General features: G+C 49.3%; 1 protein-coding gene across 1 annotated transcript in view; it reads right to left on the bottom strand.

The window, feature by feature from the left end:
* The window catches only part of LOC119162698 (transient-receptor-potential-like protein), a 505,165-nt gene that overhangs the window by 112,675 nt on the left and 368,203 nt on the right, over positions 1-24,287 (bottom strand). The window contains exon 14 of the mRNA XM_075882308.1: positions 15,152-15,338. Within this exon, the coding sequence (XP_075738423.1) occupies positions 15,152-15,338 (187 nt within the window). The remainder of the gene's footprint in view (positions 1-15,151; positions 15,339-24,287) is intronic.

The raw sequence follows: 24,287 nt of genomic DNA, 5'->3' as shown, positions 1-24,287 counted from the left end.
ACCGCAAAGCCCACGCGGCTTCTCATAAACACTTCAACGGCGCGCATTCCGCAGCGTCGGCGAAAAACGGCGACACCACCGCTACCACATTTGACCGATAGGCCTCATTCACGAGTACGGCATGGCTTTATGATGAATGACAGCTGACGGTCACAATATGCTTGCTGCTGTACTGTTTTCATCGTCATTATTTTTCACACGCAAAGTATTGGCTGTCTGCTATCCCCGCAGTTTAAGCTACGGAGCGATAGACTGAAACAAACAAGACGGTTCGCAATCGCGGTTCCTGTTGCTCGCAATGCATGGACATGCCGTACGCCATTTCTGCGTGGCTCAGCCTCGTTCAGCGCTAACCTTCGCGTTAGTCATCTGACTGCTGCGGTAGCATGGCACAGAAGAGACAATTTAAACTGTCATTTCTACCAGCAGCATTTCTTTTCCGTAAAACACATTATTTGCTTCAGCAGTGGCTCATAGACCTCGTCATGGCGGCTGGTGCAGCAGTGCGTGCTCGCCACGACGCTGGCTTGGTACCGATGGCGTACCGCTTAGAGGTAGCTTCCGGTTGAATATCGGTGAAAATCTGAGAAACTACTGTCGCCGGTAGTCGGGGAGAGCACTTTCGTAGGCGGCCGGGGTGATCGCGTTGCCGGCGCATTTCTCGCAACTGCGGCCGGCCAGCTTGTAAGCTCCCGAGGTCGAGCGAAGCCTACTGCGATCGCTTCAGTTTTTGACCGCGAAACTACAGAAGCAGCTACTGACGATCGCAAGAGCTTGCTTTTATCATTGAAACTTTTCCTCGAAATTCTTCCTGATTCGGCACATTGAAACAAGTTATTCGCGAAGTTTAGTTGAGGAATCAGGCCGATCTCCAGCGCGGTTAAACGATGCGAAGTACATTGAAACGGTCACACTAAACAAACACCAACCGGCCGCTGCAAATCTTCGCGGATGCTTTCGCTGTCTGTCGACATATGCTGTCACGGTCACCCCCGCATGGCACTGAAGTCTGACACCGGCGTATTAAGCAGACGCCCGTACACGCTGTTACGAAGGCGCGATGCCAAAACGGTCCCAAAGGCGCTACTGCTCTGAACTCCGCCAAGGTCACCAGCCGTTCGGTAGTGTGTGTTATTCAGCTCGCGACTGCTTCTGCACAGAGCTGATAGATGAGCGGACGAGACAATGGTGAGTTAAGGCAAGGTTTATGTACAGCATAGAAATAGAGGCCTTACAAATGCGGCACTGGTGCCAACGACTTAGGGGCTCGAAGAGCCGAGATGCCTTCTCTCGCACGCATCCGTCGGCTTCTCTCTGACGCCACAGGTCAACCGCTGGCGACGCACCGCTTGGATTTTTTTATAGGCACTGAATGAATCTATGCGTCACCAACGTCCAACGAGAAGCGCCGCTGGCCGCGATGTAAGAATCCTCCAACGGGGACCCGCCGCTGCGCGTGGTTGCACCCAAGGACGAGGGATGTTGCCACGCATTGCGTAAGACTCGCCAGACCGGAAGGCCCCGATTGCTTCATCGGGCTCATGAGCTGAGAGAGCTCGCTGTGCGTTGCGTGACAGACCGGCGCCGCCGCTAGATAACGTCGTTGAGTTGATCACGTCGGGCGGGCTCGATCGCTGGCCTTGACACAGATTGCCTTTGCAGAGGCATTGACGTTTGGTGTGGACTCCTAGGCGTAACAGCACCCCTGCCGTCAGACAATGTGCAAGAAAGACGAGCTGTTTCCAAGTGGCTAGGATGTCGGGCGCGCTCGTTCGCTAGGGCCCTCCAGGTTTCTTTCCAGGGCCATTGGGAGAATGTAGCTCTAGGCTCTGTTCCGTGAACACATCCCCTTCTTGAGGACGGATCCCAACTCCACTGACTTGTCACCACAACTTGTCTTCGCTCGTCTCTTGTGACGATTTTTGGTCTCAGCACTTTTCGATAGTTCTGAAACTTGTCAAGAACGGTTCGACAACAGACAACACACGACACAAGCAAGTGCCCTCGGTTACCCGACAGAACACCAAGCAAAGTACAGTACGACATATACCTACTACGTGTCCATCGGAATTTCGTTCCCTCTACATCAAGAGGCACATGTGAGACACAAGACTCTTAAAATAAGAACTCAAACTTCTACACGTACAACAACGTAAGGAAAGAGAATGCAACATAATGTTGGCCCCTTGAGATCACTCTGGACGAGAGCGCTCAGCTAAAGCTACGATAAGGACAAAATTTTGCCCCAAATCGCCAGCGAGAGACCAAAAGGTGGGGAAGGTACTAACTAAAACGCATGGCTAAATGCGTCTACATTAGCGTTTAGCTTTCCTTTTTTGTAGGGAACGTCAAAGTTGTTCTGTTGGAGTATCTGCTCCACCTCAGTAACCGGCCACTTTTAGGTGACATGTTATTTAACCAGGTTACAGGACAGTGGTCCGTTTGGACCACAAACCTCGAACTAGAGGCATAACAGGCTAGCTTTTCAATGGCCCACACGAGACAAGCGCATTCCTTTTCAGAGGTACTGCATGACTCTCCGCTACAGCTGAGTTTTCGACTTAAATACAAAACTGGCCTTTCGTTACCAGCACAGTCTTCCTGGCACAATTTAGCTGCCTTGCCGCAGTCACTCGCTGTGCATTGAATGACAAAGCTCTTAGGGAAATCGGGTGCCATGAGAACGGGCTTTTCGCTTAGGGCCTGTTTCAGCTTGCAGAACGCATTCTCCTTTTCTGAGTCCCATTCTACTTTAACCGTCTGGGACTTTCGAAGTGTGTCAGTTAGAAGGCTGGCAATGCTGGAGTAGTTTTGCACGTATTGCTGATAGTATACAGCTAGGCCCAAGAATGCCCTTATCTCAGATTTTGTGGTTGGTCGTGGATAGTTCACGACGGCGGCTACCTTGATTTCTGAAGGCCTACGCCGGCCACGCCCCACAACGTGTGCCAGGTACGACACCTCACCGCACCCTAGGTCACATTTAGTAGGTTTCACGGTAAGACCAGCTTCTTTCAACCTGTTCAGCACGACGCGTAAATACTCGACATGTTCTTCCCAGTTGTTTGAGAAGATGGCGACATCGTCAAGATACGGCAGAGCGAACTCAGAGAGGCCATTAAAAACATGGTCAATTAAGCCTGAAAAACAAAAGGGTGCATTTTCAATCCAAAGCTCAGCTTAAGTGGACGATACGTTCCAAATGGAGAATTGAATGTGGCATAGCGGCTAGCACGCTCTGTAAGCGGGACTTGCCAAGACCCTCGCACGAGGTCTAACGTGGAAATATAGCTAGATTGTGACACAGTTTCTACCCTTTTCTCTAGGTTTGGTATCGGGTAAGTTTGGTCTCGAGTTATGGCGTTAAGGCACCAATAATTGATGCATGGATCTTTTCCCGGCACTTGAACCAATATTAGAGGGTATGTAGAGTCACTCTCACCCGGTACTATGACTACGAACTCCAGCATGTTATCGATCTCTTCTTTTATGATCTGCTTTTGCACAGGAGATAATTGATATGGTTTGCTACAGATTGGCTCCTCACAAGTTAGCTTGATATCGTGTTCAATTATCATCGTGTTTCTGGGACGGTCCGAAAACACGTCTTCAAAGTCGGAAACAATCCTTTTCAGGTCCTCCTTCTGGACTTCACTTAACCTAGGCGCTACGTTCAACTGCTCCAAGATTAACTTTGATCCCCTTTCGATTACATCACTAGAGGTAAAGCTTCTGCTTCCTCTTCCTCAGAAGCTTTCAAAACCAGATTTACGACCGCATGACGTTGAACGTATGGTTTCATCAAGTTAGTGTGGTAAATTTTGATCGGCCGCCTTCCTAATTTCACTTCATAATTGGTATCAGAAAGTTTCGATATTACTTTGGTGGGCCCTTCGCAAATGAACCTCAAGGTTGTATTTTTTGGACGGCCGCAGGAGCATTACCTGAATACCTACTTCATAGGTGCGCCTCTTCGCCGACTTGTCGTAGTACTCCTTCGTCAACACTTGTGCAGCCTTCGTGTGGCTTTCCACAATATCTTTCGTTTTTCCAAGCTTCTGAAGGAGGTCTAGAACATACGCAACTACATTAGGGTCCTCATAAAATCGTTCCCAGGACTCGCGTAGCATTCGCAATGGTGTTCTCAAACTGCTGTCCTACACAAGCTCTGCAGGGCTAAAACCAGTGCTCTCATGAGGAGCTGATCTCAAAGCGAACATAGCGGGAGGAATACACGCTTCTCAGTCACATTTGCTCTCGTAGCAAAGAGCTCTCAGTATCCGTTTCAGAATGGAATGCATACGCTCTACCGGATTAGATAGCGGGTGATGGATCAAGCTCTGCACTACTTTATTCTGCATTTATGCAAAGAGGTAGAAGTAAGGCAGCTGGTGAAAACAATACCATTGTCGCATTGAGTTTCATAAGGAAATCCGACGCGTGCAAATATAGATAGCAGTGCATCCACGACACAAGGGTAATTCAGCTCCTTAAGTGGTATCGCTTCTGGAAATTTTGTGGCTACACAGAGGGCCGTCAGGATCTACCGACAACCTTGCTCTGGCAATGGCCCCACAACACATAGTACTAGGTGCCGAAAACGTTCTGTGATAATTGGCACAAGCTTCATGGGTGCGTTCCACTTGTCCGTAGATTTTCCCTCTCTCTGACAAGTCGAAGGAGCGTACAGTCTCCGATATCCTTCCAGCCTTTCGGCCAATAAAACTCAAGGGAAACTCTAGCCTTGGTCGTTTTCATGCCGAGATGCCCTGCCCGCGTGTTTTCACACGCCAGTTCCAATAGTTGGCGACAATACTTTTGTGGCACCAAGAGTTGCTCACACTTGCTACCTTGCACATTTGTGTAGCTCCGATACAGGAGCCCTGCCTTCTCGAAAAAGAAAACATTCTTTTTCTTTTTTCTCAAGTTTACGCTTTACATTAGCGCTTTAATTGAGGGGTCCTCTCGCTGCTCTCGAATGAGCGTTTCTCGATGAACCCTCAATTGATCACTCCAACTTTCCGCTATAGGCGAGAGCGTTGCACCCCTCTCGCTCTGACTCAATGGCGCCATGTCGTCTCCTCCCAAGACAGAGACCGCGCCAGTCGCTTCAGCGACGCGCCGCTCGAGTGACTGCTCAAATGACTCACACGGATAATGTCTTGTCCGAGGTTCCCTTGACTCGCCGCCAAGGTCACTCAGATCAGCAGCATTTGCAGGTGGTGTTTCACCACATTGAACAAAATCAGGTTTCTGCGAAAGCCTCCACGCCTGCGATCGCGTAAGGGCCATGTACGCTAAGTTGGAGAAGAATGATTTACCCTGCTCTTTGAGAAGCTGCTCCAAGCTATTGGAAAAATAGATAAGGAAACCGATCGGGAAGCGCGGCAGGCACAGCCACATCGGTGCAAACGGGCCTTCAATGACAACCGTAGCGATTGGTAAGCAAACACTCTGCTTTTCGGCGACTTGTCTGATCCACGCGCATTCTCCTGTAAAGTCATCCAGAGACACCAATGAAGGATGGACACCGCCCATGGTTGCCGCTGAGTCTCGAAGTGCTTGACACGTTTTTCCATTCACACTAATTTCTTGGAGATACGGCTCTAACCACCGCATGTTCTTTTCTGATTCTCGGATTGTTGCGAAAGCAAACTTTCGCTTACAGTTTATCGCGATGTGCCCTTCGTTTTCGCAGTTGTAGCAGATCAGCGGCTTCTGTGATTCAGACGCCCATGTGGTATCAGTGCGTCGTTTAGGAACCTCCCTCAATTTCTCCGCTTCCGTTTGCCCTTCCCTTACAGTGTTCTTCGTAAGAGACGGGTCCTTCCTGAAAACGGTGTGGAGCGGGTTTCGGTTGATCAGGTATCTTTGAAAAGCCCTCTTTCTTTTCATTCTTTTCAACGCGCAGTACCCTGCTATGCAACTTTCGGCAAGTATAATACTGCTCGGCTAACTCCACTGCCTTGTTTAGCTGTACTTCACGAAGTTTGTCCTGCAGCCAATCCTTGACATCCTCCTCGATGCAGCAGTAGAATTGCTCCAATGCAATGCATTCTACCACTTTATCGCGATCGTCATAAACATCGTCGCCCTTGAGCCATACAATTCAATCGAATTAAGACGAAACGCGAAGTCAACGTGTGACTCATTGCCTTTTTTGCGTACCGGAACCTTTGCCTGAAAGCCTTGAGTGACAACTTATAACGTCTCAAGAGCACTTCCTGAACTTCGTCATAGCTCTCCAAAACTTCCCTCGACAGGCACGTTTTCACGTCGAACACTTCGCCGGGAAGAAGAGCTAACAGGTTATGCGCCTAAAGAGACCTCTCTAAAGCATTTCACTCACATAGGTGTTTGAACTTGACGAGATACTTCGCCATGTCCTCGCCGACTACGAACGGTGGCAGTTGGTCCCGCATTCTAGGACCGCAGACCTGAACTATCGCAGATGCTACGCTAGGCGCCTGCAAACAATGCAGAAATGCCAATTCCATTCGTTCGCACTCAAGACGCTCCTGTCTCTCAGCCTCCTCACGGTCGCGACGTTCGCACCTTTCAGCTTCGCGTTCGCAAACTCTACTCTTTGCCTTTCAGCCTCCTCGCGGTGTGCTTTTATATCCGCCCTGGCCTCATCGACTTCCTCAGCCGACACTCCTTCATCCCTCATAATCTCAAGAATCGCTTGCTTTTGTTTCTCACGGCCCAAAGTTATGCCGAGTTCCTCACAAATTTCGATGAGTTCCTTCACTTTAAGGTTCTCCATCGTTCACACTAGGCTCTTGCTGTTTGCCCCTACAAAGAATCGACTTGTCGTACCCAATATAAATCTACTAGCAAGACACCCAAGCAATATTTAAGACTGCCGTGCTTACATCCTCTGCATTAACTTTGGCTTCAAAGCACTCCGACTTGGCTTGAAACGATCAAAGCTTACTCACTAATGCTTCACACATCCCTCCTCTAAACTACTATAACCTATGCTAGCGTAGCCTGGTGAACTGAGGGGAAAACATCAGACATTCACCGCATCAATGTCGCTGACGCCGGCCAATTCCTCAGCTGCCATTCACTGTTACCAAGGCACACCATTGACGAGGTTACGAAGGGCGCCACGAAACTTGCCCTTACAAGGACACCGGCCGCGCCAACGGCGAAAGGGTTCGAAGCAACGAGATGTTTTCTCTCGCACCCATCCGTGGGCTTCTCTCTGACACCACAGGTCAACTGCTGGCGACGCGCCGCTTGGTTTTTTAAAGACACCGGGTGGATCTTTGCTTCACCAACGTCCAACCAGAAGCGCCGCTGGTCGTGATGTCAGAATCCTCCAACGGAGATCAGCCGCTGCGCGTGGTTGCACCCAAGGACGATGGATGTTGCCACGCTTTGCGTAAGACTCGCCAGACTGGAAGGTGCCGACTGCTTCATCGGGCTCGTGGACTGAGAGAGCTCGCTGTGCGTTGCGTGACAGACCGGCGCCGCCGCTAGATGACGTCGTTGAGTTGATCACGTAGGGCGAGCTTGATCGCTGGCCTTGACACAGGTTGTCTCTGCAGAGGCATTGACGTTCGGTTTGGACTCCCAGGCGTAACAACACACACGCAAGCACGTCACGATCAATGGGGAATTTTTTAAGGAGCTTTGACCACGTAACCGGAAACTCGGTAGGGAGTTTAACGAGGTCTTGTTCATAAGCTTTGTCATTAAGCAGGGCCGTTTTACAACGACGTGTGCCGAGTTTACTCGGCACACATCGGGAGTAAATGACTGGGGCAGGGGTATTATGTGGGTTCATATGCTGGAAAAATTCTATCTCGGATAATGTTTTTTTACAGTGTAGTGCGCATCTGTGATGCAGGAGCTTCGGCGGCCCGCTTGTCTATCACCAGCGCAGTGGGTTCGACATTGATAGATCATTTTATTCTCTTTTTGCACAAACACTGCATCTATGATGCAGGGAGCGGCGGCAGCCCACTTGTATATTACTGGCGCCATAGTTTGACATTGATGAATTGTTTCATTGCCCTTTTGCACTAGCGCCGCATCTATGATGCAGGGAGCTTCAGCGGCCCACTTGTCCATCACCAGGGAAGAGGTTAGCTATTCATAGATCGTGTCATTATCTTTTCGCACTAGCACCGCATCTGTGATGCAGAGAGCTTGGGCGGCCCGGCGCCGAGGTTTGAGATTGATGGATGCTTTCATCGTGTTCAAGGTAGCGGTCGTCCTGTGAAGAAGGCAAAGAGTGTCAGGTGTCCCGCGAACTGCCGTTGCAAGGTGCCGCAGGTCTGGAGAGCGTCTGTAGGGGACTACCATGCTTGAGGTTACTTTCCGGCGCCCTCTCACTGTCACCTTCAGATCCGGGCTAACCGAGCCTTCACCGCGAGAGCAACGCTGTCTTCTTAGACCTTCCTCATTTGGCACTCTTCAGTAACATGTCACCTTCTCTTCGGGGGTCTTTGACCATGGCTTGGGTCACGTGCCACAGTCATGACTCTGAAGGTGGTCCGTCCTATGTACGGCTGACGCAGAAGCCTGACTTTATCCTCAGTCGCACGCAGTCGTACCGTGCACGATTAACGTCCCCTATTCGTAGCTATTCTCATTGCAGCTACATTGGTTCGGTCAAAGAAGGCAACAGGCTAGGACAACAACAGCCCTTTATTGCTAGGCGTTAGCATAAGCACGCAAAATGTCGCGAGGAGAAAGAACAGGAAACAAGGGTAGACGGTCGTTGACGTCCTAGGCTCACAGGGGGGGGGGTTGCGGGTCCGACTTTCTTGGTTCCTAGCCGGTGTCAGAGAGAGAGCCCGTGCGACCGTCCGCAAGCCAGTTTTGACCCATTCCCCGGTTTCCCTCTACCTAACGAAAATAATACCTTTTCTAGCTGAGGGGAGGGGAACCCGTTCCATGCGCCGGGAAAGAGGGAATCGCGAGCGCCGGCCACGCGAGTATACCCGCGGCTAGGCTTTCGTGCTGCCGTCAAAAGGAAAAGGGAGGCTGGGCACAAGTGCTCCCCCACATCCTCCCGCCCTTAAAAAACCTCCGAACGACACAGACTGCAACATGAGAATATTTTGTTATTCATCATCAAGGAAGTCTAGGATGGTGGGTCCCTATCCGTGCCCTCCTGCAGTTGGCTCTCTGCCATAGGTGACCGGTGTTTCCACTTATCACCGCTGAATCCAGAGTAGCCACCACCACTGTTGCCGTGCCTACTTGCATCATGGCCCGTCATCACCACCACTGTCACCTCCTCCGCCGCTACTGCCACTGCTGTCACCTTCGCCGCCGTTACTGCTGCCCTGGATCCGGTGCCGGTATCACTCTGGTCCGGGCCGTGCCCTGTTGTTCCGCGCCACTCAAAGTGCCGATGGCGACTGAGAGTTGCCAGTTGGTGGCAGTCTAGTTCAGCACTGGCTCCGGCCGTCCTCTCCAGCATGGTTTGGGCTGCCGCATCGGGTCACAGTTCCGCTGGTCTGGCAGGCTCGGGAGTTTCATCTTCAGAGTGCCACGCCATGGCCTCGAGGTAGCAGAGGTGAAGGGGTGCCCGGAGAACCAATGGGTCGGCTAGGTAGGCTTGTGATATCGGCTTCTAAGCGGCTGGCTCTCTTGGCTGGGCTGTCGGGTGGTCACCCTGGCACCTCTTGCGTAAAGGCCCGATGATGAGGGCAATGGGGTAGGTTGGAAATGGCGTTGCTTGGTTGGGTGGGGCCGTGATGACGACATGGATGATGTTGGGGGTGATCTGGCGAGAGGACCAGTTTCCTCTCCAATCTGTTCCGGTGGCACCTCTTTCCCTTTCAACTCTCCATCTGCTCGATGAAAGTCGACACAGAAAAACAACAGGTTAACCATCGCACATGTATTGCATACGAACCCTTGCACCCCGCGTCGAACTTATCAAACGCGGCCTACCTGCATAGCTGTCTCTGCCTGTTACGCAAGAAGTAACGTGGTTCTGGGCTCCTCACTCGGTGCCGAGCAATATCAACCGCCATGCGCGGCTTGGAAGGGGCCTGGCCCTAGTCCTCATGCTCCTCCCGTGCCACGTAGCGTTGCAAGTCATATACGAGTACCGGTCCACCACTCAGTTCGCCTTTCATGTTCGCGAGTCGATAAACGAGCGAAGAAACTTTCTCTCGCACTCGGCACAGCCCAGACAATTGAGGAGCCAGCGAGGCAGCAAAGTGTTTACTAGCATCGCTGAGAACATGATGGCACCACAGCACCAGGCCGTCTACTTCGTAGCATACCTTCCGATGCGTGTGGTCGTACTGCGCCTTTTGCTGTGCCCTAACAGTGCCGAGATTATTCCGCGCTTTATGTAAGGCTTCCGCTAGCTTCTCGCGCAGCTGCGTTGCGTATTAAGCGCGTGCTGATGTCGCCACTGGCACTACACTGTGATCCGCAAGTACGGTCTCCATCGGACTCGGCAGTTCTCGCTCCCAAGTTCAGTGATGAAGCAACATACCCAGTCGATCGTTTCACGGTGGAGCGCAATGCAAAACCGATCTCTGGAAGGAAGGTATCGCAGTTCCTTGTCTCTCAGAGAACGCAACAAGCATGTGCTTGATGTTGCGATTAACTCGCTCCGTGGGGTTCGACTGAGCGTGGTAGGTGGTTGTTTTCCTGTGCCTAATGCCCAACGCGGCGCACGTGTCAACAAACACCTTCGCAGTGAAATAAAACGCGTTGTCTGTAATTAGCTGCTCATGGATTCCGAACCTGGTGAAAATTTCCATAAACTTCTCTAAGGTCACTCGAACCGTCAACTTTCTAAGAGGAAAAAGTTCCACCCATTTAGTGAAGTGATCCGTGATCACGAGCAAGAACTTGTTTCTGCTAGGAGTTGTGGGGTACGGGCCCATTACACCACATGCAGTGGTTTTCCAGGGAGTCTGACTGTTAATCGGTTGCATGAGACCGGGCGGACGCCCGCTTCGTGGCTTGATGCTTTGGCACACACGACATGAACGGGCGTAGCGAATCACATCGCGCTTCATACCCGAACAGGTAGCGAGGCGACAAAGCTTAGCATAAGTCTCGGGGCCGCTCACATGCCCAGCAACGCACGAGTCATGAAAGTAGCGAAGACGTGCTCCCCTCAACGTGCACGGTATCATGACTTTGAATGACTCCCTTGTGTCATCCTCGGATGGGATGTGTCTCAGCAGGACTCCGTCAGAATCAAGCAGATATGAATCCAGCACACTCACAGTAATACCAGCTGTTGCCGAGCGCTCCGCACTGACAGCAATACCAGCTGCCCCCTTTTGCACGGTGGCCTCACTACCACCCGGCTCCAGGAGCCCGTCGAACCGCTTTCGACAAAATGGATCTTTTTGCTGACCTTCTAACAGTTTCCTTCTGCTGAAAACAGTCCCTGCGCTAACGACAACTTCTACGTAGCTCAAGCTCTTACCTCGAACTAACGTTCGTTCCGCTGTTTGCGTAAGCGCGAGTGTCTCGCTCTCAGTACGTTCCGAACTAGTCACGTGACTTGCCTCGTGTCGGACTGGAGCACACGATAGTGCTTCGGCCACGGCATTCTTTTACCCTTGCGGTAGCGAACAGTGAAGTCGTACGCTGCAGCAGCATCAATGCCCAACGCGCCAGACGGCCACTTCGTTCGTTCAAAGGCCTCAACCACGTGAGCGCCATGTGGTCAGTCTGAATCACGAACGCAACTCCGTCTATGTAAAAGTCAAATTTACGGAGAGCAAAAACTATCACCAGACACTCTTTTTCGGTTAGCGAATAGTTGATCTCCGCCGGCGTCAACTCACGGCTCGCAAACGCAATGGGTCGGAGGGAACCTCCGTGCTCCTGAAGCAGAATTGCTACTAAGCCCAGGTTGCTTGAATCTGTGTGAATCACAAACTCCCTGTTCAAATCGGGTAGCTGCAGCTGAGCCGTGTTGGCCAGCAACTTCGTGAGGCGACGCAGTGCGGCCTGCTGCTCTTGGCTCTAAGCCCAACGCTCGCCTTTCCTCAAGAGTTTCGTCAAAGGCGCCTGGACTGCCGCACAGTCTGGAATAAATTGGTGATAAAAATTTACCATCCCCAAAAAGCACCTCAGCTCACCAATATTATTCCGCAATGGACAGCTGACTATCGCTTCAAGCTTACCCTCATCCTGCAAAATGCGACCCTCATCAAGCGTAAATCACAATAATGTTATTCGGGTCGCCGCTATCTGAGCTTTGTTTAGGTTGCGGGTCCGACCTCATTGGTTCCTGGCAGGTGTCAGAGAGAGAGCCCGTGCGGCCGTCCGCACGCCAGTTTTGACCCGTGCCCTGGTTTCCCTCTCCCTGACGAGAGTAATGCCTTTTCTCGCTGAGGGGTGGAACAACACCACCCCGGTGGCGTTGGGTGCAAACCCGTTCCACGCGCCGGAAAAGCAGAATCGCGAGCGCCAGCCGTGCGGGAATTCCCGTGGCCAGGCTTTCGCGCTGCCGTAAAAAAGGAGGCTGGGCGCGCGTGATCCCCCGCAACTGTGATCGATCCCGTCCGCAAACGTGTCGTGCAAGCGCACTTTCGGGGCGTCACTCACCATTGCGGCATCCCAGCGTTTGGCACGCACCTCGCACCCTTTCACTCATGGCATCGTCCACAATTCCTTTCTTCACAATCATATCACAATTGACTTTAATGTAAACATTCAACAGAAGTCTGTCTGGTTGGGTATGAAACTGGGGGATTATATATAGACTCCAACCAAAAGTTTTCAAAAAACCCGACGTTTTGGAACCGACTTGGTTCCTTCCTCAGGGGTGACTGCTGCAGTGGCGTCTTCAAAGCACTCGATAGGTGGCTAATGACCCCCCCTTTCTCTCTCTCTCCCATTTTGCCGTGGAGCGGCAAAATGGGAGAGAGGGGGGGGGGGTCATTATCTGTTACGGAGATTAGTCGTAGGTAAAGTGTTCCGAGATCTGGGTAATCCTTTAGGGCAGATTAGTCACAGGTAAAATGTTCTGAGATATGGCTAATGCTTTACCCAGATCTGAGAACACTTTACCTGCGACACATCTGCTGTAATGGATCCGCACCGAGTTTTTATAGACTACCGAAAATTCACAAGCCTGACGTCCCCCTCCAACCGATTGTTGACCTCACTTCCTCCCCATGCCGAGGCCTTTCAAATTTTCTACGCCAAATTTTCACCCCACTAACCCGGAAGACACCAACTCATATCCGTGACGCCAGCCACTTCGTGCAGCTAGCGTCAGATGTGAGCGTCGGTGATGACGAGAGCATGGTTTCATTTGACGTCGTTTCATTGTTCACCAACGTGCCAGTTCCCTTAGCTGTCTCCGCTGCCCATTTTGCGCTTGAAGACGACGCAAGCGTGAGCAAAAGGACTCCTTTGGCGGCCGACGACCTCTGTCGTCTACTGGAGTTCTGCCTCTCCAGTACGTACTTCTCCCACAAAGGAACTATTTTCAGGCACAACAGTGGAACCACGATGGTAGCTTTCATCTCTGTCACGATGGCAAACCTGACCATGGAGTACATAGAAGAGAAAGCAGTCAGCACCTTCACGCCGCGACTCAAGCTTTTTCTGCGTTATATGGATGATTGTTTTTGTGTCATTAAAACGTCTGAAGTTGAAAACTTCAGACAACACCTGAATTCCGTGCACCCAGCCATACAATTCACGACCGAGCGTGAAAGCGACCACTGCCTGCCCTTCCTTTACGTCCAGGTGGCTAGAAAGCGCAACAGCCTGGGGTTCTCCGTTCATATGAAGCCAACGCACAATTGCCGCTACCTTCGATTCTTCCCACCCCGTCTGCCACAAGGCCTCGGTTGTGACCACGCTACTCGAGAGAGCCAGGTACCTATGCTCTAATGACACAGAGCGAAAGAAAGAAGAGGCCCGCATAATTGTTGACCTCAGAAAAAACGGATACCCAAAAAACTTCATACGAGGCGCCACCCGCTGCGCAGAGCAACAAGAGATAGGGAAACCCCAATCAACATTAATTGGCAGGCCCCCGAAACGCGTACCAGTTCCATACGTTCAGGGAACCAGCGAGATGTTGCCGAAGATTTTCAGGAAAGAGGGGGTTCGCATCATGCACGTGCCTTTGCGTACGCTGGGCCGCCTCCTCCCCCGCCCGAAAGACCGGCCAACAATGGACAGGAGCCCCGGCGTCGTTTACAAAATTTCATGCGCCGAGTGCCCCGCGTCGTATATCGGCGAGACGAAAAACCTACCGGAACGACTGAAGCAACACGCCAACGATGTGCGGAAGTTCAACAAAGAGCGCAGCGCAGTCACCGAACATGCGGAGGCAATGGACCACAAGATAAATTTCGAAGTGATGACCATCCTCGAAAGTGAGCCGAACTGGAGGAGAAGGTTGTTACTCGAGTCGTGGCACATACAGAGAACAGCCCATGACATCAGCCGCTCTTTCGGAACCCTTTCCCCAGTGTACACACACGGACTTCGCTCCGCGGCAAAATGGGAGAGAGAGAGGGGGGAGTCATTAGCCACCTATCGAGTGCTTTGAAGACGCAGCTGCTACGTAGCCTCCGCAGTCACCCCTGAGGAAGGAACCAAGTCGGTTCCGAAACGTCGGGTTTCTTCAAAACATTTGGTTGGAGTCTATATCATCTCCCACTCACATCATGATTGCAACTAAAACATCCCCAACTTTTTCTGTAGCAGAATTGTCGGTTTATTCTCATTGATGCCGTGTCTAACAAAAAAGCCCTGAAATTTAGAGTATACTCCCTTTAACTTGAGAACTTCACATTTACTCTCTTTTGGAAAGTCGTGCGTGGCATGACTCTCCTAAACGGCCTCAATAGAGCGTGCTTCACATGTCACTGCCACGTGTATAGGAGAAGAGAAACTAGTTTTAAGAGTATGCAGCAATCATCAAATTTAGAGTGGGTTTGATTTTTAGAATAACGCGCTTTTATATTGAAGACCTTAGTACACGCTCAAGGAAATTCGTTTGTCCTGTTACGGTGATTATTGGGTATAACGAGCAATGTTGTGGGTCTCCCAATGGTATACCTCGTTAGAGTTAGCTTCGACTAGCAAGTCTGGTTAACTGAACGACTGTTCTCCTCGCATGAAGAAATTTTAGCGTGACGTTTGAATGTATCGTTGCTCGTACACAATCTGTGCCCACCTTCGGCTCTCTTGCGCTGTACTTTGTTGATCTTCATGCCGTTGTCCTTCAGCACGTCGAGCAAGTCGTATCGGAAGGAGGTGATCTGCTGCTTGAGCTCGTTCACATCATCCTCGGTGACGGGTGCCTGCTCGTTCTTACTCTGCTCGCTGGTCACATAACGCCACACAAGACTTTTCATAACCTCCTGAAAACGAAGAACAGTTCTTAGCCTTCTCTTCAGAGCTTGGGTGCAGCTGTGATTTAATCACCATTACTTAGAGACACCTTACTTGGCTACGTTTGTATAAGGCTTCATTGTCTACAGTAGAATACACCTGCATCTAATGCTGTCAAATTGAGTTTTTCCACGTGCATAGAACGCTTAACGGCACGCGGATTACTCGTATGCTCAACACTTGTTCCAGTATTTTTACCCAACGTAGGACTACAGTGTCTAGAAATATACTGTCTAGTGTGATGAGCGCAGGCTATGAGATAGCCCCGCAGCTGATGACTGCCGGCGGCGCCCGCATGGTGCGCTGTTGTGTGAGTGGGTGCATTTGCGTTCAAATTTGCGCTCCGCAAGCGCTGCCAAGCTTTCAGGAGGCCGAGCCGGGCGAAGCCAACTATTTTTTTGCATTCACGTAGTGCTTTTACCTAATGTTTTATTGTATAAGAACTACTCGATTGCTTTCACAGTATTCGCGCTTTGCAAAATTAAATGAAGATCATTTCGTGGCATACATTTTGCCATCCGCTACTGCCCGCAAAAAAAAGAGGCAGATCCCACGTAACTTGAGAATCAATGCTATGCAAAGCATGCTGATGGAAGTTGACTCTGTTGTAATTTTTTATTAGGCGAAACATCACGAATTGGCGCTAAGTATATGCGAGAAATCGGATAGTCAACACTGGAACCAGCATTGGCGTTTCACGAACATTTGGTTCTTCTTGCAGTGTATTTCGAAGACCTGGCGCGGTTCTGTAGTAGAATACTTGGTTTCCACACAGATTGCTTGGCTTCGATTCCTCTGCTAGGACGCAAACATTTATTATTTGAATTCATAGGGTCAACGTTGCCAATGCCAGCTTAACACTCACGCGTTAAAAAAGATGTGGTGAGAAGGGTTTGATGGCGTTCGTGACGAAATTGTGAAATCATTCATCTAAGGACCAGCGAGTCATAATCATCAAACTTCTTACCTGCCCACACTGAATTTGGTTTACTCTAAGTTATAGGGGTGATCGTGAGGGCACCCAGACGTAGACGATATGATAGATAGATAGATAGATAGATAGATAGATAGATAGATAGATAGATAGATAGATAGATAGCCAGACAAACAGACAGACAGACAGACAGACAGACAGACAGACAGACAGACGAACGGTTGGGCAGACGGACGGACGGATGGATGGACAGACAGATAGACAGACATACAAACAGCTAGATAGACAAACTGATAGATAGACAGATAGACAGACAGACAGACAGACAGACAGATAGATAGATAGATAGATAGATAGATAGATAGATAGATAGATAGATAGATAGATAGATAGATAGATAGATAGATAGATAGATAGATAGATAGATAGATAGATAGATAGATAGATAAGTGCTCAAAGTGGTTGCTTTATGCAAAGAAATAATTTTGAAAACCATTGACAGTTTGACCACCAGAGTTATTTTTAATAATGCGCTTTGTTCTAGAGAGCAGGGATTCTGACAGAAGACCCAAAAATCTTTACCTCTTAGCCTGCATTCTATTAGGATTCGAGGAAAACAAAGAAGGATAACATGCCAATGAACAATCTGACATTCGCCGCATATAATACTAAATACGTTGTTGGAAAGGGAGTTTGACGTTGAAATGAGGGAAAAAGTGTGAATGAAATTTGAAAGGGTATTTTGAATTTTTTAGATAAATATTGATATTTGAAATTATGCCTATATGGCGATTTCGTTCCCGACGCCGTTCACCCTAATCCGGAAAGATAGTTCGATGGAGTCACTCTAAGAATGCTTTTCTCACACGACAGCCTTCGGCTTTGGCCTTCTGTCTGCCCTCTTGATCCTGCTTTTTCATTCAGAAAACCGTGCTTGATCCATTAGTGCGGGGAGCAAGACACTTTTTTCTTGTTCGACCGATAAATTCTTTGACATAGCGGTAAAATACACTTCCTTTATTTGCATTGCCGCTTAGCTTTGAACATGTCAGGCTGTTCCAGTGTACATTAGGCACCGTCGAACTTCCCAGTAAATCAAATGGCAGCTGTCACCCTGATTTTAATCGTGGCGAGGCTCCGGCAGCAACAGGACGAGAGGAACTTCGCGCGTTCGTGCATGCATGGATGGATGGATGTATGTGGCTGTACCCTTTAGATCGGGCGGCGGCTAACGACACCTAGCCAAAATACTTAGTGAACTAAGCACTAAATTTATCTTTTTTTCCTTTAAATAGTAAAGTTGGACGGGTACTTTACAGTGAAGGGTTTAATTTTCACTCGTTCCTTGACTTTAGCCACCAATCAAATAACCTCCTTCTAGTTAAGTCTACCCGCTTAAAGTCTGTTTTGCCCTCCCTGTCCCTGAACCCCAGTGCTTTGAAAAACTCAGCGCCATCATCCTGAACTATAGGGTGAATCCCTTTACAGAACATCATCCAGTGTTCGGCAGTTTCTTCTTGCTCTCCACATGCACTGCATACTGTGTCTACCCCTTGGTATTTGGCCCGATATGTCTTGGTTCGCAATACTCCCGTCCTGGTCTCAAACAGTAGAGAACTACCCCGAGTATTATCATAGATCCTTCCATTGGCAATTGCCTACTTAAAAGTTCGATAGATCTCTAGTGCGGACTTCTTAATCATGCCCATTCTCCACATGTCAGTCTCAGTTTCCTTCACTTTCTTCTTAACCGATAGTTCTTTTTGGTTTGGCCCCCTGCTGTTTTCTAAGAATTTAACAGTCAATTTTCTGGTTCACTTCCTCCATTTTTATCAACATTCTTAATGTACAAGTAGCTGAATACCTTCCAAACCCAAGGCTCCTTCCCGATTTCTCTCAATGGCTTCTCAAATTTTATCTTCCTGCTAGTTTCCCTGCCCTCAAATGATGTCGATCGCATATGACCTTGTACTCCCTGATTTGGTGTATTCCCGTGAGTTCCTAAGGCAAGCCTACCTACTCCACGTTGCTTAATTTTTAATCTTGCTTGAACTTCTGATCTCATGCACAATACCGCATTGCCGAACGTCAGACCAGGAACCATGACCCCTTTCCATAATCCTCTCACAACATCATACCTATTGTTATTCCAACCTATCTCCCTCATTACCGCAGATGCCCACCAATCTCTGCAAATCTTCCTTGTTGTCGGCTATTAACACTATATCATCTGCGTACATCAATGCTGGTAATGCCTGTTCAATGAGCTTTCCTTGTTTGACGAAAGAGAGGTTGAAGGCCAGTCCACTTTCCTCTACTTTGGCCTCCAATCCTTGTAGGTACATCATGAATAATAAGGGTGACAGGGGACACCCCTGCCTAAGCCCCCGTTTTAGCTCTGCAGGCTTGGATACCTGTTTTTCCCACTTTATAACAACCTTGTTACTTTTACCGATTTCCTTTAAAAGATTAGTGTCTCCATCTTCAACACCCAGTGTGTCTAGTATTCCCCACAAGTCCTCTTGGACCACGCTATCGTACGCTCCTTTGATATCCAAAAATGCTAGCCACATAGACCTGAGTTCCTTTTCTGCTATTTCGATGCACTGCGTCAGCGAGAACAGATTGTCTTCCAACCTCCTGTGTTTCCAAAACCCATTCTGCAGTTCTCCCAGCAAACCTCATCCTCTATCCATGCCAGCAGTGTTTCCTTTATAATCTGCATTGCCAGCCTGTAGACCAGTGATGTCCCTGTTATGGGACGGTAGTTGTTTATGTCATCTTTGTCTCCCTTTTCTTTATAAACCATGCTCATCCTGCTAAGTTTCCATCCATCAGGGACTTCACCTTCGATTATAGTTCTGCTCACTGCCTCTCTCAAAGTTTTTTTAGACTTCGCACCCAATGTTTTTATCAGCATAATTGGAATGCCATCTGGGCCTGTTGATGTACTACTTGGAACCCTCTTCTCAGTTCACATAAAAAACAGCGCCAATAACGAGGGACAAGAGAAAGAAGGAGCATTATTGGCACTGTTTTTTATGTAAATTATGTCGTACCAACTTGCCCAAGCAACCACGTTAGCTACCTCTTCTCAGCCCTTTCCCACTCTCGTGGTGAAAATGGAGCCATTGTGCCACTTGATCCATCCCTGTCCATTGTGGTGCATAAGGCACTTTGTTTAAATTTTTCTGTCACCCTTGTTTTTATATATCCAATAGCTTCGTCTCCTTCTAGCCTAGCACCTTGAGCTGTAGTTATAAACCTCTGCTCTAGATTTTGTTTCATTTCTTAGGAAGTTTAGATGGTTCCAAAGTTTCGCAGTTGCCTTTCTGTCCTTTTTATGTACTTTTTCCAGCCACTGAGCACCCTTTCTTCTGATCTTTTTCATTGATTAGGAGGGATACTTCCCTTCCATAGCTTAGAAAGATTTCCCATTTTCTTTCAACATCATCTGTCGGTTCACCCCGTTGCTTAGCATGTCTGTGTTCCCTAGAGGCTTCCTGACGTTTTGCTATGGCTCTCTTAAGTTCCTCACCTCACCAACTCTTGGGCTTAATTGTGTCATCTTTTCCGGGATGACTTGTCACGTGCCTTAGCAAGCTCTAGCCCAAACAGTCTAATTAAATTTGTGTATGTCCACACATTTTTATTATTCTCAGTGATTACTTTCTCAATTTGTTTAGTAGCAATTTCTATTTGCCCTTCTGAGTGAAAATTTTCCTGTAGTTGCTGATCTTGTCTCCTTCACACTTTCGCTGCTCTTCGAAAACTTAGATTGATACGTTTGTGATCACTACCTAGACTTCTGGAGCCACCTTTATATATGTGCACTCCCCTGAGCTTATCATACATCCTATGTGACATCAGTGCGTAACCTATCGTTGACTGCAGCCTTCCTACCTCCCATGTTATTTGCCCTTCACACTTCTCGGTACTGTTGCAAATGATCAAATCATGCCTTTCACACAAATACATGATCATTTTGCCTGTTGAGTCAGTATACCCATCTATATCTTCTATGTCTGCATTCATATCTCCTTGCATAATTATGTCGCACTCTCCTCCTAACTCCTGAATGTCATTTGATATACAGTCTACCATTGCCTGGTTTTCCTCTCTGGCCTTTGCTCCCGTCCACAAGTACACGAAACCAAGAAGAGTCATTTGCTCTGCCACTTTCCCTTTTAGCGATAAATGTTCCTTGCATCCCTCCTTGACTCTTTGCCAACCCATGCTCTTATGTATAAATGCACCAATTCCCCCCCCCCCCTTTTTTTGCTGCATTCTGTTCTCTTGCAATATTCCCATACGTAGTCTGTATTGCAGGGTGGTAGCTCCAGGTTCCGAAGATGTGTCTACACAACCCCATATACCATCAGCTCCTCCTGCCTCAACTGCTCGTCTATCTCTTCCCACTTTAACCTATTCCCGCCACCCTGCATGTTAATATAGCCTACGTCTGACTTAGCTCGGCCCTTGTGCATACGTCATTTTTTTCGCAGACTTCATGTGGCTTGAATATTTGTGCCCCTTTAGGACCGTCTTTGGCTACACTGTTTGCCTCAGGGCTCTGGGTCCCCCTAAAAAAGCTATGGCTTGGTGACGCATTCTGTTACCGACCCTTCTGCCCGTCGCACCACTGTAGTGAATGCCATCCTGTGCAAAGGGGTGAGCGCCGGGCTCGTACACGTCTTGGTTAACTTCCATTACGCTGTATCCGAGTTGCCGGCTCAAACCCTTGATCACACAATTGGCCTCCACTACCCTCGTTTTAATCGCACGAGGCTGCCCCCAGACCTCTGGGACTGCGCATATGGTCACATGCACACTCCCAGTGGCTTTTCGGAGCTTACATATCCCATCCTTTAGCTTTCTCTGAAGGTTCTGATCCTTGCCCTTCAACACATCATTGAGCCTAGCATGAGTAATGGCTAGATTTTCGCCCTGCATGCTGTTTTCTACAACCTCCTGAGCTTTGGCCAGTGCATCCACCATGCTCTTCCTTGACTGTGCCTCCACCCTGACTCTCCCACCTTCCTTCACTGTCTTGAAGACGCCTTCCCTAAACCTGGCCACGTTAGAGTCCGCCACCACTAGGGCCCTTCTACGCTCCAATCGCTGGCTTCCTGTTTGTGATGGCGCCCCTGTTTGCTCCACCTGTTTCTCTCTGCCGTCTGTCCTGTGTTTCTGCCCTGCTTGAAGGCTGCTGCGCCACCGAGCTGTATGTTCTCGGAGCCTCTGTGCTGTGGCCAGGCACTGCGGCCCCCTGACCTCCCTTCTCGCCTGTTCCTTCCCGCCTGTCACCTTCTCCGCTTCCCACGCCTTCCGTCTCACACCGCTCGGGACCGGGGAAAAGCGCCATTAGTTCCTTAACCCGCTGCTCTAGCTCGGTCCACCCTTCCCGTTCTTTTCGAAGGTCGCCTTTCATTTGCTCTAATAGGCTGGCGGTAGCTTCCTCCCGCTCACGCGACGCTCCAAGCTTTTTTTGCAGTTCTATCCTCTGCTCCCGTTCCGCCCTAAGCTCCCCCTGAAGCTCTTGATGTTAGCCTCCATGCGCTGCACGGCCGCCTTCAGTGCCTCGCACAGCCTGCACACGAAACTCGCCTTCTGCGCGTCAGCCAAACTCGTGAATGCTGTCTCATCTAAGTAGCACCAGCGCTTGCGTTCTTCGCACTGCACCAGCTCACTCTCGCTCGTGGTTTTCCTAGCCTTCTTAGTCATCACCCGCCCGACCGTCGGACCGAGTGCCCGACAGGCCTACGTTCAACCCTAATCCCGCTATCCAGCCACCTCCATCCTACTCTCCTACTCCTATCCAACTCTCCTACTCTCCTATCCAACTCTCCTACCTCAACAACTGTTTGAAGCTGCCGCCTACACCGCACACATACGTGTTCAATTTCGCTAGTAGCCTCTCACTAGGTCCCCTTCGTGTTCGGCTCTAGCTCTTTAACAACTAACCGGGCGCCCCGACCTTCTTCAAAACAGCCGCCTAGCCCGTTCACGTGGTCGACGTCACTAAGCGTTGCCCGTGTCCCACACCTACAGTACTCGCAACGCTAATTATTGATTAGGAGGGAAAAAATAATAATGGTGTTCACAAACACAAAGAAATGAAGAGAAACTTATCTCTCGTTGTGCGCTGCTTCTGCACCAACCGACCTTGCACAACCTTGCACGACCTTGAATCCGCCGTACAGGCGGAGCGCGCGGAAACACGTTCGCACAGCTCGGAAGTAGGGCGAGAAGCAGGCATCCTACAAAGAGCTCGGAACCCTCTCGCCACGCAGCGCCGCTTGTGGCATCTGAGTGCAGTCATCACATGCGGGGCCACCCTCTCTCGTACGAAATCCGGGCGCTAAGCACACTAGCCAGTATATTTCTAGACACTGTAGTAGGACAGCAAAGCGCAGGTGCTTAACCTTCCTCCTTTTCCCAGTGTTCACAACACCTGCTCTCACTGGACGCCGTTAGGCGTCTTTTTAGCTCTATTATTACTGCACGGATCAGCTATAAAGACACAGCGCTGATAACAGTACTTTACAACATCACTCGTGACGTTTGCTGTGCGAAATCAGTTCCAACTGAAGAAATAGTCAGCCCGTATAGTTTTAACAGTTGTCTTGAGAAGCAAAGAACGCAGCACGCCATAAATAAAAAAACTACAGGCTGATCAATAGCCAATCTTTGTTTCATATACAAGCACAATCAGACTTCCATTTAGCCCCAACCCACCTTCTATAGGAGGTGGGTCGGACGTTACACATACTGTTATAGCATTATTCTGTCTTTTACTTTCCGAACTTATGATATAATTATGAGGAACGCCACAGTGGAGGGCTCTGGGCTATCTGGTGTTCTAAAACGTGCACCGAAGTCTCTAGCATTTCGCCTCTATCAAAATGTGACCGCCGGGGCTGAACCATGGGCCGGCAACGGTAAGCGCTACGGTAGGTGACACAGTCAGCGTTGACAGAGGGAGGTAAAGCTGGACTGTAACAGTGCATAGAAACGCCCGAGCACCAGCCAGTAAACAAGCACTTCCGTTCTATTCGCAAAATTCCGTTGGATTCCGCCTTGCTATCAATTATCGGCCGCTGAATAGCCGTACAAGGATGCCTGCTTATTTCAAGCCCAGGACTTTTGGTGCTGTTGGGTCAGGCCTAGCTGCTTTCAAGTTAAGACCTTTCGCAAGGCTTTTTCACGACGTTTATCTGCCACCGAGACACTTGGAGTTTACTTGAATGCTCTCCAGTTTCGCAGGCGGCCAGCAATGATCCACATTTCGGAAGACTGAGCTTTGGATAAACTCCTCAACAATGTCTTGGTTTATTCACACACCTTTGATAACCATGTGGAATACATTCAATGCATACTAGAGCGCATCATAAAAGAAGACTCACCACTAATCTGTACAAGATCCAACTCCTACCGCCATTCCCTCCAGCTTCTTGGACATATCGTTTCACCTGGACAGTGTACACTTGATGAGAGCAAGGTGCTTGGTTGGTGCGTCGCACTACTTTCGATGACCAATAGTCCAACAGCTTCAAGCCTTCCTTGGCTTGGCGGAGCTCAATTTTCTCAAGCGGCCATACCCTTAAGCAGCCTTTTTAAGAAAAGTGCAACTTGTAATGAACCAACCAGCAACAGAGATCGAAAGAACCTTTTGGTCCCGATGCCCTGGTGAACCTCCCTGATCTCAACCAATCCTTTGAGGTGTAGACGGTTGCTAGTGGTGTCGGAATAGCAGTCGTGCTTCTTCAAGTTATTATTGAATAATTGAGACCAGTGTCCTTTAAAGGCAGGGTGCTCACTGATGCAAAAAAACAGTACACAATTCAATGATGCGAGTGTCTGGCTGTGGTCTGGAATGTAGATAAATTGAGGCCTTACCTCGGGTGTTCCGAATTTAAAAGCTATTGCGACAAATATTTTCTGTTCTGAACATTTCACACATCAGGCTTTACCAAAAGTTAAA

Source organism: Rhipicephalus microplus, chromosome 2 (genome assembly GCF_043290135.1).
Source record: "Rhipicephalus microplus isolate Deutch F79 chromosome 2, USDA_Rmic, whole genome shotgun sequence".
NCBI classification, from domain to species: Eukaryota; Metazoa; Arthropoda; class Arachnida; order Ixodida; family Ixodidae; genus Rhipicephalus; species Rhipicephalus microplus.
This window is presented reverse-complemented; position numbering and strand designations above follow the sequence as displayed.